Below are 12640 nucleotides of genomic sequence, written 5' to 3'. Positions count from 1 at the left end.
TATAACTCTTTAGATATTGCATCTCTCAAGTTGGATTACTTTGGCTGAAATAGGAACTGGAAATACTTCATAGTAATCATAGATTATGGAAGTAATACAGTACAACTCCGATTACTGAAATGGTCGGGACTGGGCCTATTTTTGATATACAGTTTTCTCGGAGAATTGGTCATATTTTAAAAATAGCTCAGTAGCAACAGCAAATCACTGGTAACAGAGTTTAAACAACAACAGACAACAAGGAAAGTTTTTTTAAGCATTAAAATGATCTTTAATTCTCACCAAAAAAAACTGCCGATCACTGACACGTCCCCACTGAGGCCCTGCTCATGCCAGGAGCCAGAGTGTCTCGCTCCTTCCCAGGAGCTTGAGTTCCCAGCTGTCGCCAGGAGCCCGAGGTCCACTGGTGCCACCACTGTGAGCCCGACCTCCTGGTCAGTTCAGCTCTGAACAAATTTCAGATAATTGAGGGTTTCTGATTTGTTTGGGAGAATCCGATTTCAGATAATCAGAGTTGTAAGTGGAATAAAAATCATCTGATGCATAACTTTTGGATAATTACGTTTCTGGGTAACGGGAGTTTAGATAATCATAAGCTTGATAATCAGATAAAGTGTAGATTCAGATATAAATAAATACAAAACTTTGATCTTTTGACTTAGAATGAATCTGACAGAGCTTTTGGCAGGTTTACAATGAGGAGTGCCCTGATGACCCTTCCAGAGTGTCATCTTGGACGACACCACTGAAAAGTTTGACAACCATGACCTCCGAACTTAATAGATGAAATTGGACAAGCAGAGACACGAAACAGACACCGTGACGTAATTTGAGCATACGCTGTCCATTAAAACTCAGTGCCTTATTTGAAACAGAAAATTAAGTAGGTGTTTGGTATAAAGGGAAATGGCAATAATTCAACTTCATTTATGTCCCATCCTCTTCACTGCTTCACTGAGTGGTGGAATATTTATGAACCATTTCATTTCAACGTTGGCACCTGCAACTTGGCTGCTTTACACGGCTAGTCAGCACCACCAACACGAATGATGAAATTCTTGGCAGCTGTTCCAAGTACTTTTTGGGATACTTGGGTCTGATTTTTGTATGCTGTTTTCCTCCTCTAAATTCAGGCCATGTTTGACTGGATGGACTTTGCAGAAAGTAAATTGAACACAATGTCCCCAGTTGGTACAGATCTGGAGACTGTGAAACAACAAATTGCTGAGCTCAAGGTAGGTAATTTGCAACTAATCTGATGAAAAGAACTGAAGATGACGATCGTTTATAGAGCGCAAAAGCACAGACTAAACTTTATGAATTGGAAGGTGGTGTTTTGTGACCGAACCTGATTTGAAATGCTGACCTTCAACAGCACTTTAAGACTGAAGCATATCAGCAACAGATCGAAATGGAGCGGCTGAATCATCAGGGAGAATTGTTGCTGAAGAAAGTCAATGAAGAAAGTAACAATCGGGTTGTTCAGGAGCCTCTACATGAGCTGAAACATTTCTGGGAAAATCTAGACGGCAAAATAGTCAACCGACAGGTGATGTATCTTCAGCAGTTTCACGGTTTGTGAGTGCCAATCTAGATCGAGCATTAGACCACGGTATAATCCCTTTGGCCCACGGTGTGTGCTGACCTTCTCAACCATCAAACCTTTTCCTCCCTCACACCCATAACCCTCTATTTACCGTCCATCTGTGTGCCCATCAATGAGTCTTTTGACTGTCCCTGTTGTATCAGCCTCCACCACCTTCCCTGTTAATGCTTTCCACCCACCACTTTCTGTATTTAAAAAAAAAATTGCTTCTGACACCTCCCCTAAACTTTCCTCTCACCTTAAATAGATGTTTTCTGGTATTTGCTTCTGTCACTCTGGGGAAAAGGTGCTGGCTGCCCACCCTATCTATATTCCCTCATAACTTTACATACCTCTATTAAGTCACCTCTCTTCGACACTCCAATGAGAAAAGCCCTAGCTCTGTCAATCTGGCCTAATGCTTTTTAAAATTTGAATTCTAGTCTTTTACATTGTACATTGATGGAAAATCACAGTGATTTTCAACTCTCCATCTGGGAATCTGAAGGTGAAATCCTTCCATGGAAAAAGGAACCGAATGCTCTGATTTAACATGATGGTTCCACCATTTAAGTGTGTATTTGTATTTACAGCATAAACTGGAGGGTGCCCTATTAGCTCTAGGACAATTCCAACATGCCCTTGATGAGCTGATGACCTGGTTGACTCACACTGAGGAGTTGCTGAATGAACAGAGAGCAGTTGGTGGAGATCCGAAAGCTATTGAAATTGCAATTGCCAAACATCACGTATGTATTGAATTGAATTGAATATTTATTTATAGAGCACATTTTAAACACAATGGAATGTGGCTCCAACGTGCTGTACACCAATTAATAAAAGAATACACAAAGCACAAAAATCAGCAAACACAAAAGACTAGACACTGGACAAGAGGGTCATCTCGCGGAAGAGTAATAGGTTGGAGAAATGTGGGCAGCGACAAGCTGTCTAAATCCACTGGCGTGGCTCCACACAGACAGCATTGGAGGTCAAGGGTTGAACAAGTTTGCTAGAAATGTGAGGCTGGAGCTCTGCTCACTGCACCGCTGTCCATTTTATGACTGCTCTTTCCCTCGTCCTGCAGTTTTGTTTTCATAAAATCTGATGCGACATGGCCTTAGTAAGTAACATCTCCAGGATGATGAACTTGGTGGTGCTGCTTCCTTTCCATATGGACTGTGTGGGAGAATCAACAGGGGGTTAGCCAGACGTTGGCTGACTGTGGCATTGTTGAGCATCAATCCACGGTCCCTTTGTCTCTGAAAGCATGCACAGTTGGTCATTTGGTGTCTGAAAGGCCTTGTGTCCCCATAATACCTGGGAAGTAACTTCAGCAGGCTCTGAAAGCACGGCAGGATCCCATGAAAAAAGACGATTGGCTGGGTCATGTTTGGAGATCAGCTGACCTACGCTGTTGATTTTTTTAACCCTATCAATAATGTTTTGGTAATGCAAATTTAGCATCTGTTACATTTTAACAAGGCATCAATTATCATATTAATTTATCTTTGAAATTTGGATTGTAGATGTAATTAAAGAGTACAGCATTTTCAAAGAGCTCAGTTTTATGCAAGATTCTTAAATTATGAATTCCTTCCACACTATCTGCATTTTTCAGAGTCATTGAACAGCGTTGATTTTCGTAGTATTGATTCTTGGTTCACTTCACGTAAAAGTAACTTGAATGCAGAGTTCAACTCTGATCCCTCCTGGGCTATAGTGAAATGGGACTCCCTGGAAGAGTCGGCCACTCTGGAAATTTGAGCCTGATGATCCAAGTGGCCTAGCACAGGTCTGACATGCGTCCAAAGCTAACATTGATTTTCACTGGCATCAGGATCGTGAGCATTCCCTTCTTGAATTTTAGCTAGTTGATGGCTTGTTATTTTCTACCTTTCTTTTGAGATTGCCGGTGCTTGGATGCCACAAGGCTCTGTCAAGTGAGGGGTGTGCTTTGGCATTCAGAGGTAATGAGCAGAGTACTCCCCTGACCCAAAGCAATCATTCAGAGTAGTCTCCTTCGCTGTGACAATTGTTTTAACCTCTGCCCTGCTCACATCTGGAGCAGGGGACTTAGCTCTGAACCAGAATCTGTCAAAGGTCTCCTCTCTCTCTTTAGGTGCTGCAGAATGACGTTCTGGCTCACAAATCTACGGTGGAGACGGTGAACAAAGCTGGGAATGCCCTGCTGGAATCGAGTGACGTGGAAGAAGCCAGCAGTTTACAGAGCAAACTGGAAAGCCTGAACCAGCGCTGGAAGAATGTTCTGGAACAAACTGCCCAGCAGCAACAGCAACTGCACCATTCACTCATCCAGGTGTGACCCTGCCGAGGATTAGTCGCCAGCTTGGTCGTGCCCACACGAAGCAGTGCTGCTAAATACACTCAATGCTGTTTTATCAGTTTTTATAGGATTGTCTAAGCAACATCAGCATTACCAGAAACATGCATTTCCAATAGCGCTCTGACGTTGTCCAGGGGGGGTACGATTTAGATTTTTTTAGGATTGTATATACAACATCTGCATTACCAGAAACAAATAAATTTTAAACAGCACTCGGTTATTGTCCAGAGGGGGTACAATTTCATCCCTCAAAAAATTGAGGGAGAAAAATGCAGATGCTGGATATTAGAAATGAAATGTCTTTGACTTGAAAAGTAACCTCTGTTTCTACCCCTGCAGACACTGCCTGTCCTGCAGAGTATTTCAAGAACTCTGTTCTTGTTTAAAATTTCACACTGGTCAGAATTTTAATAAACTAAGAAACAGTTTCCAGGGTCCAGTCAAATCTGGAGAAACAGTGGCTGAAATTGAAAAAAGTTAAATAATCTGTCAAAGGAGGACAGTAAAATTTAATTCATTAAACAGTTACCGTTCGAGAGCCACTTGTCCTGTTTGAGTGCATGCTGGGGAAAACAAATATCTACCCCCCCCACCCCCCCAACCTCATTCCACCTTTCAGCCCTGTGGGCCACAATATCCAAGTGCACATCTAGAAATGACCTGTTACCCTCCTCCATATTGATTATTTGTATCTGGAAATATTCTTCCAATTTATTCCTTTCAGTCCCCTGCGGATATAATGCGATTAAAAAATGCCCTTTGTAGTTTGGTGGTGGGCAGTCACATGGCTTCTTCCCATGCCACTCATGAATTGTTGGGCAAGAGGGAGATTTTGTGGCCATTTATGGCTCTCCTGCACTCACCAGTCACTTCCAGGGGATCGGTAATTGTAACGTGAGTCAACCTTTCTGACCTCCTATGGAAAAACACCTCCCCGAATGGCATGAATTCAGCCAGTGAATTCCAGTATACACACACAAGAACATAAGAAATAGGAGCAGGAGGAGGCCAACTGGCCCGTCGAGCTTGCTCTGCCATTCAACAAGAACATTGGCTGATCTTGCTCCACTAAATTTGCCTTTTCTCCATAATCCTTAATTTCCCCCACTCAGCAAACTTATCCAATACTTGCTCCAATTAGCATGCCTCTTAATTCTCATTTTCTGCAAACATTTTCCAGCATTTGCTGAAATACGTATAACTTGGATGGGAGTTTCTTTTACCTGAGCTGTGACCGTCTCTGGCTTGGCTTAATAATTGGTAAAACTGGGGAGAGAATGATACAAGGGTGCTTGAAGAAATGGGAGGGAGTTGCTCCTGTTCTGCGTGGCAGAATGTGATGATATTGTTGCTTTATCTGGTGCAGGCTCAGGGTTTCCAGAGCGAGATTGACGATATGCAGCGGTGGCTGGTCGAGACTGAGCGGCAGCTGTCAGCATCAAAACCTGTTGGAGGTCTGCCAGAAACGGCCAGGGAGCAGCTCAATGCCCATCTGGTATGCATTGTAAAAGGGGCATGTCTGGTAGAATTTCTTGTGTCATGGAATAAAGTAGGGATTGCTTCATGGCGACAAGACTGATCTGAAGAAAGTGTTACTTAAGTTTGCAGAAGAAATGCGAGCAGAAGTAGACCCACCCAATCTGTTCTAGCACCCAATAACATCTAGGTCTCAATCCCGAACTCTCTCTGTGTCCCCCTATTCTATCTTAGTTGTAATGTCTTTCAGTCTCTGCCTTGAATACATAAAACGTGTCCTTCTTCTCCCCTGTCTGGGGTAGAAAGTTCTGAAGAGTCACTCCTCTTCAAGAGAACAAGTTTCTTCTAGTCTGATCCTTATTCTGATACTTATTTCAAGATACCCTAACCAGGGGGATTGTGCTGTCTGAACCCCAATGAGTTTTAATCCAACTCTTTCATTCCACCAATCAGTTTATAAAGATTGTGCCCACTTGTGTCCGTGGTCATTGTTTGGGTGAATCTCAGCTAATGTTCAGCCAACTTATAGAGTTAAAGCATAGAAACATGCCTTTCAGCCCAACTCATCCATGCCAACCAAGTTGTCTTGTCCCACTTACCTGCACTTGGCCCATGTTCTTTGAAACCATCCTATTCGTGCACCCATCTAAATGTCTCGTAAACACGGTCAATGTACCTACCTCTGGCACTTCTCTTGACGACTTGCTCCCACCTGAGGTGGGGCCAGTGACATTCATGAAGGGATTTCCAAGCTCCAGTACAATGGAAGCTGCTCTCTCTGACGACAGCTCTGAATGCCCACTCCACAGCCCTTTTCCCTGTTCCCCTTTGCTTCATCATAGGCAAATTCAAGTCTTGCAGCCCAAGATATGGTGCATTGTTCCAGCCTGCATTGGAAAGTTGTGGGTTCGAGCACAGCTCGACTGCACTCCCTGTGGTGCCGTTGCTGCAATGAGATGCTCAACCAACTGACGCAGAAGAGATTCTGGGGCCTGAAGAGCACTTTAGTTCTCCTCATTACTTATCACTTGGGCAACATCAGATGAGTAACCCATTTCTGTCTGGCCATTTTACGTTGGGGGCTTGGTTGTTCTTTGCAAGTTGGAAAGCTTCCGATACTGGGCTTGCCAACAGCCAGAGGCTGAGTTACTGTTCCTGTTTCTGTTGGGTGAAGGACACAACTTGGAGCACTGGCAGCGAAGCTCGAGTACCATTGCCTCTCATTTCACAGGCATATGGTTGATACCTGGTTTACTATTGACAACAGGGAGCATTTGCTGTGAGCTTCAGGCCTTTACAGCAGCACTGATATGGAATAGAAGCAACCATGTCAATTAGGTTGTTAAACAAAAAAGTCTGCTGATTCTGGGGTTGAGTTGAATACACAAATGTGTAGGAGAAGCTCAGCAGGTCACACAGCATTCATAGAATGTAAAAGGCAGCTTATGTTTCAGGCCCAGGCCCTCATCAAGTCGAGTGTAAGTTAAGTTGTAGGGCTTCGAAACTGGGAATTCATCCATAGAACATTACAGCACAGAAAACAGGCCATTAGGCCCTTCTAGTCTGTGCTGACACATAATTCTGCTAGTCCCACTGACCTGCACCCATTCTATAATCCTCCAATCCTCTCCCATTCTTGTATCTATCCAATTTATTCTTAAAACTTAAGAGTGAGCCCGCATTTCCCATGTCAGATGGCAGCTCGTTCCACACTCCCACCACTCTCTCACGCTAAGGCCATGTCCTCTCATATTTATCTCTCCTAATCTAAGTGGAAAGAGCCTACTCACATTTACTCTGTCTATACCCCTTATATTGTCTATACTCCTTATAATTTTGTAATCCACTAGCTAATCTCCTCTCATTCTTCAATGCTCCAAGGAATAAAATCTAAACTGTTTAAACTTTCCCTGTAACTCAACTCCTGAAGACCATTCACATTGGAGCCATATCCTTTGCAAGCCTTGCTGTAAACAATTAATCTTAGACTTAAAGGGTCCAAATATCAGTGGAAAGCATTCTTAATATGCGCAATTATTTATGCAATAAAGTGCTTCCTGAGGCGGCCTCCAACTTTAAGATTGCGTCCCCAATGGTTGAGTCACCACCTGTATTAAATAGTTTCCTCCACCAACCCCCTTTGAACCCTTTTCTACTTTTCAGTCTCCCAATCAGATCAATCTTTAATCTTCTAAGCTCAAGGGACTGCCAACCAAAGGTTGTGTAGTCTGGTGTTTGTGTTAATCTAAGTGGCAGCATTGTTTTGATGAATTGGTTCTGTTGCTCAGCCAAAACAGGGCCATCGGGAGTCTCTGTGCCAGCTGCTCGCCCTCTCCCATCGCCTTCTCCTTTTCTCTCTCCCGCTGCCTTTCTCTCCCCCTCTCCCTTTCTCTCCCTCTCTTCCTTTCTCTCCCTCTCTTCCTTTCTCTCCCCCTCTTCCTTTCTCTCCCCCTCTCCCTTTCTCTCCCCCTCTCCCTTTCTCTCTCCCTCTCTTCCCCTCTCCCTTTCTCTCCCCCCCTCCCTCTGTTGGTCTGATTGTTATGAGATAGTGAATGCATAGAAACACTTGAAAACTAATGAGGAGATGATTTGTTTCCTTGCAGGAGCTTTGTACAGTGTTTAAAGCCAAAGAGGAGATCTACAAGAACCTGATAAATAAGGGGCAGCAGAGCTGCAAGGAAGCTGGTGACAGTAACCTGGAGGAAGGCATCAACAACCTGAAAGAAAGATGGGAATCTGTTGAAATAAAACTCTCAGAAAGAAAGGTGCCAATGAATTTGCTCGTGAAATATTGAGTGGAGAAGATGCCTGGAACAGGGTGCCATGGGTACTGGTGGGAGGAGATACATTAGTAGCATTTAAAACACTTAGATAGACATGAATATGCAGAGAAGGAAGAGATAATGAGCGGGCAGCAGTAATTAGTTTAATTTGGTAGCATTCTTGGCACATTTATCATGAGGTCAAAGGGCCTGTCCCTTGCTGTGCTGTCCTTTATCTCCATTTAATGACCTTATGCAGATTATTAGCATGTGTTTTCCTGGTTAGCTTATGAGTCCAGTCAAAAGCGTTAGGATGGCCTGAAGTGCTTTATCAGAGTTTGAGCACCTGTATTTGACACTGAAATCGTTGATCACTAAAAGGTTGGACATTGAATGTCAGTGCTGTAAGTTAATGTGTTTTTGTTTTAAAAAGAGTGAGCATTTTTATCAATTGTAAACATTAAGCATTAAATGGGTCACGATCAGAATTAAATAGTTCAGCAGAGGTCACAGGTGGGAAGCTTATGGGAAATAGGGAGGCTTCACTCTGAAGTGATAGAATGAGCAGTTACAGGGTTGGATGGAATGTAGAGTGCTCTCCCTCTGCCGAGATTCCTGGATGTCAATATAGCCCACCTCCCCATTATAGAACAAATCCAGCTAGTCCAAAGGCTCCAAAAATGCTGGAAGAGTAGCCCCTGTTGTAATTTGATGAGTGAACTCACTGACTGGGCAATGTGTGTTTGGGTTGAAATAACTGATCATAATAAAAGCAAACAATAATACTCAGCCGGTTAGTCAGCATCTGAGGAAAGAGAAAGAGGGGTCCAGGATTCTTTGTCAGAACTGGGAAAGAAAGAGATAAACAGGTTGGTTAGAGCAAAAGGCTTGAGTCCAAATGTGATAATGGGGGCAACTATGAGCACATTAAAGTTTCTGTTGTAAATAGTGAGGCTAAAGAAAATGGCCAGCCAGCTAGTGTTGTGCCGGAATTGTGTTATTATTAATCTTCAGTTATTTTTGTGGGTTTGGACACAGGGACACACAAACACACACAATTACACTCAGAGAGAGAAGACATTTTCAGAGTCGCAAAGTCTGGTAAGCAACCCAAATAAAACTGGAAGTGCTTGTTCATTGAAATATCTCGGACAATGGGGTTGCTCATGGAGGATATCTAGTGAAATAAAAAGCTCTTTGCTTGTTTACTTATGTTGTTAGAATGGAAACTCAGATGGTAGCTTTTGCTGGTTGGTCAGCAGACAGCTCAGAGGCATTAGCTCATAAATCTTATGCTTTTAGCATATAGATGTGAATGACTTTGGAAGAAATTTCAAAAGACACAAATTATGTCATGTCATGTGGTAAAGACACTTCAAGACAGAAAGCATTTCACACTGAAGCCAGAAGACACCTTATCATCCAGTAGGTAACACAGGATAGAAGAAGGTACTTGAGCATCCTGTAAGTCACACAGGATTGAAATGCTGTAACATACTGTAATTACACAGATCGACAGTGGCTCCAGAAGGGATGACTTTGCTGCTTCTCTTGGTCAAGAGAGAGAACAGTGGCATTTTCAATAGCCATTTGTGACTAACTCAATTCTGGGCAAAAGAAAGCAAGATCCTTCTTGTTTCTCAATCATAACTTTTGTGATGGTTACTTTGTCAGACTTGTAACTGAAATCATCGTTGAAGAAAATGCAAGTTCTGTAATCTCTATGCAAGAGGGGGAAATTATTCATATGAAGAAATAAATCTCTGAAAACTATTCTACAAGAAGTCTGTTGCTGTTGAGCAGCAATTTAAAGAACCTGTTTCAAAACAAAACTGAATGAACTTTAAAATAATCTCATCAGAATTATGCCTGAACTTGTTTCCCCCCACCCACCCACCCACACACACACACACACACACACACACACACTTGTACATAGTGGGGTTAAGTAAAAAGTATTATGTTATTAATAATTAAATTATTGTTTTGAAGATACCATTGTCTTGGTGAATTTCTCTTGCTGCTGTAACAAGACTACACATATAGGCAAGGAAGATCTAAGCCCAAATGATGGTCAGGCAGATGTGTCCTGTGCAAACAACCTAAGTTGGGTTTTCTAATCGATCTATGTCTTGTGTGCAGGTTAAACTGGAGGAGGCCCTCAATCTAGCAACAGAGTTCCACAATTCCCTTCAAGAGTTCATCAACTGGTTGACACAAGCAGAACAAAGTTTGACGTTAGTCGCATCGCCAAGTCTCATTCTGGACACCATTTTGTTCCAGATTGATGAACACAAGGTACTTAAGACTCTAAGCAGATAATTTCATAATAAGCGTGAGCATTGGCATGTTTCTCACATCAGTTGATTGTGCTTTGTTGCAATGTTTTCAGGTTTTTGCTAATGAAGTTAACTCACACCGTGAGAAAATAATTGACCTGGACAAGACCGGAACCCACCTGAAATACTTCAGTCAGAAACAGGATGTGGTGCTCATTAAAAACTTGCTGATCAGTGTTCAAGCTCGATGGGAGAAGGTTGTGCAGCGTTCTGTTGATCGGGGAAGAGGGTTAGATGATGCGAGGAAGCGCGCAAAACAGGTATAGGAGCATATCTGAAAAAAGTCATGAAGGACTTATAAACCTGGTATGATTATATCAGAAGATAAAATAGTAGTGTAAAACTGTGTGCATGTGTTAAAGTGTGTGGGGTTAAACAGGAAAGTCTGCAGATACTACAATTGTAATGCAATGCACAAAAGAGCTGGAGAAGCTCAGTAGGTCGTGTAGCATCTATAGGAAGTAGAGGGTAACAACATTTCAGGCCTGATTCCTTTGTCAAGGCTTGAGCTTTTTGTGTGTTGCACAGTTAAACCATGTGCATCTGTTCAACGGAGTGCTTGTATTAAACTGTGTGCAAGTGCGTAATTCCCACAAGGGTGGGAATTAAATTGAAATTTTGGTTTGTGCTTCCTTAACTTTTGAATAAGTTTTGAGTTTGACATGACAATGATCCTATACTGTTAACTCACTGGCCTTTGATTGCTGATCCTTTGGGTTCTGGGGGAAAAACGTCAAGCAGAAACCCATTCCTGCCTACAGGACCGGGACCGGGACCAAGTCGTGGGATGAGTAATCAAGTGACAGCAGCCTGGCCTCATGGGACCTGAGTGCAGTCACTTTATCTGACCTTTCAATTTAACCCCTTGTATGCCTGACCTTTAAGTTCAAGCTTATGTATGCACGACCTTTCAGCCTGACAAGGAGAGAGATTAGAAGGCAGCAAATTCAATAGTGATCCAAATGATTTGCTTTCTCTTACAAAGCACCCAATATCTCCTTCACCTGTGACGCCACAGATTGAGTTAAAATTTATTTTTGAGTTATTGGCATGTTTTGCTGAATAGAAATGTCTGAGCTGAACTGGTTATGGAACCCCGTTTCTTTACCCATCTTTTCTCCGTGTATTAGGATGCTACCATTAGCATACCGGTTCACACGATGCTCTACAGTGCCAGTGACACGGGTTCAAATCTGGCGTTGTCTATAAGGAGTTTGTAGGCTCCCCCCATATCTGCACGAGTTTCTTCCGGGTGCTCCAGTTTCCTCCTACGTTCCAAAGACGTACAGGGGAGCTGGTTCATTGGTCACGTGGGTATATTTGGGTGGCGTGGGCTGGAAGAGCCCGTGCTGTATTCAAATTTTAAAATGTAAATTTCACCAATCTGACTGCCCAACACGGACCGTTGATTTCCTTGTTCACAAAGGCCCCATATGTTCTGTTGCTATCTCTGTGGCGATGTCTGCTTGTACTTCCAGCAGAGTCTCAGCAGTCTTTTACAGTGTTATGGATGAGTCTTGAATTTAGTTCAAAACCAATGAATGCGATTAGTTTAAGGACAAGTATCAAGTATCTGGTGATTAAAGCATTGAATGTTAGTGTTTTTTTTAAATCATTCTACAATAGTTCCAAGAAGCCTGGAAGAAATTGATGGAGTGGTTGGAAGAGTCAGAAAAAAACCTGGATTCTGACCTTGAAATCGCAAATGATCCAGACAAGGTGAAAATGCAACTTGCAAACCACAAGGTAATGTATATGGCTGTGTATCGTGCGTGTACATGCCATCCTAGAGGAGCAGTCTCTCCTGTTATATGGGTGGAAGGTTTCCACAGTTCAGAGGATAGTTGGAAAGTTTGACCACTGACTTGGCTAAAATGTGTTCAGCCTGGCCAATATGTTACTACAGTGGATTTGTGCGCGAGTCACCTTGTACATTTAATTCATTACAGCTGTAACTAGTTCTCTTTAAATAAAATGCATGAAAAATGACAACCTGAGTGTAGTGGTTAGCACAATGCTATTACAGTGCCATCGACCTGAGTCCGAATCCAGTCCTGTCTGTATGGAGCTTGTACATTCTCCCCCATGTTTGTGTGGGTTTCCACCCGCATTCTAAAGACATAAGGGGTTA

The 12640-nt window shown here is 42.7% G+C and overlaps 1 protein-coding gene across 17 annotated transcripts in view; it reads left to right on the top strand.

The window, feature by feature from the left end:
• dst (dystonin) overlaps positions 1–12640 on the top strand; it is a 570552-nt gene that overhangs the window by 511087 nt on the left and 46825 nt on the right. For all 17 annotated transcript variants that reach the window (XM_069886058.1, XM_069886062.1, XM_069886061.1 and 14 more), the window contains 9 exons: positions 1134–1235; positions 1376–1549; positions 2179–2334; positions 3708–3905; positions 5299–5427; positions 8012–8173; positions 10313–10468; positions 10563–10769; positions 12136–12255. In XM_069886058.1, coding sequence (XP_069742159.1) covers positions 1134–1235; positions 1376–1549; positions 2179–2334; positions 3708–3905; positions 5299–5427; positions 8012–8173; positions 10313–10468; positions 10563–10769; positions 12136–12255 — 1404 coding nt within the window. The remainder of the gene's footprint in view (positions 1–1133; positions 1236–1375; positions 1550–2178; positions 2335–3707; positions 3906–5298; positions 5428–8011; positions 8174–10312; positions 10469–10562; positions 10770–12135; positions 12256–12640) is intronic.

This window comes from Narcine bancroftii, chromosome 6, assembly GCF_036971445.1.
Source record: "Narcine bancroftii isolate sNarBan1 chromosome 6, sNarBan1.hap1, whole genome shotgun sequence".
Lineage (NCBI taxonomy): Eukaryota > Metazoa > Chordata > Chondrichthyes > Torpediniformes > Narcinidae > Narcine > Narcine bancroftii.
This window is presented reverse-complemented; position numbering and strand designations above follow the sequence as displayed.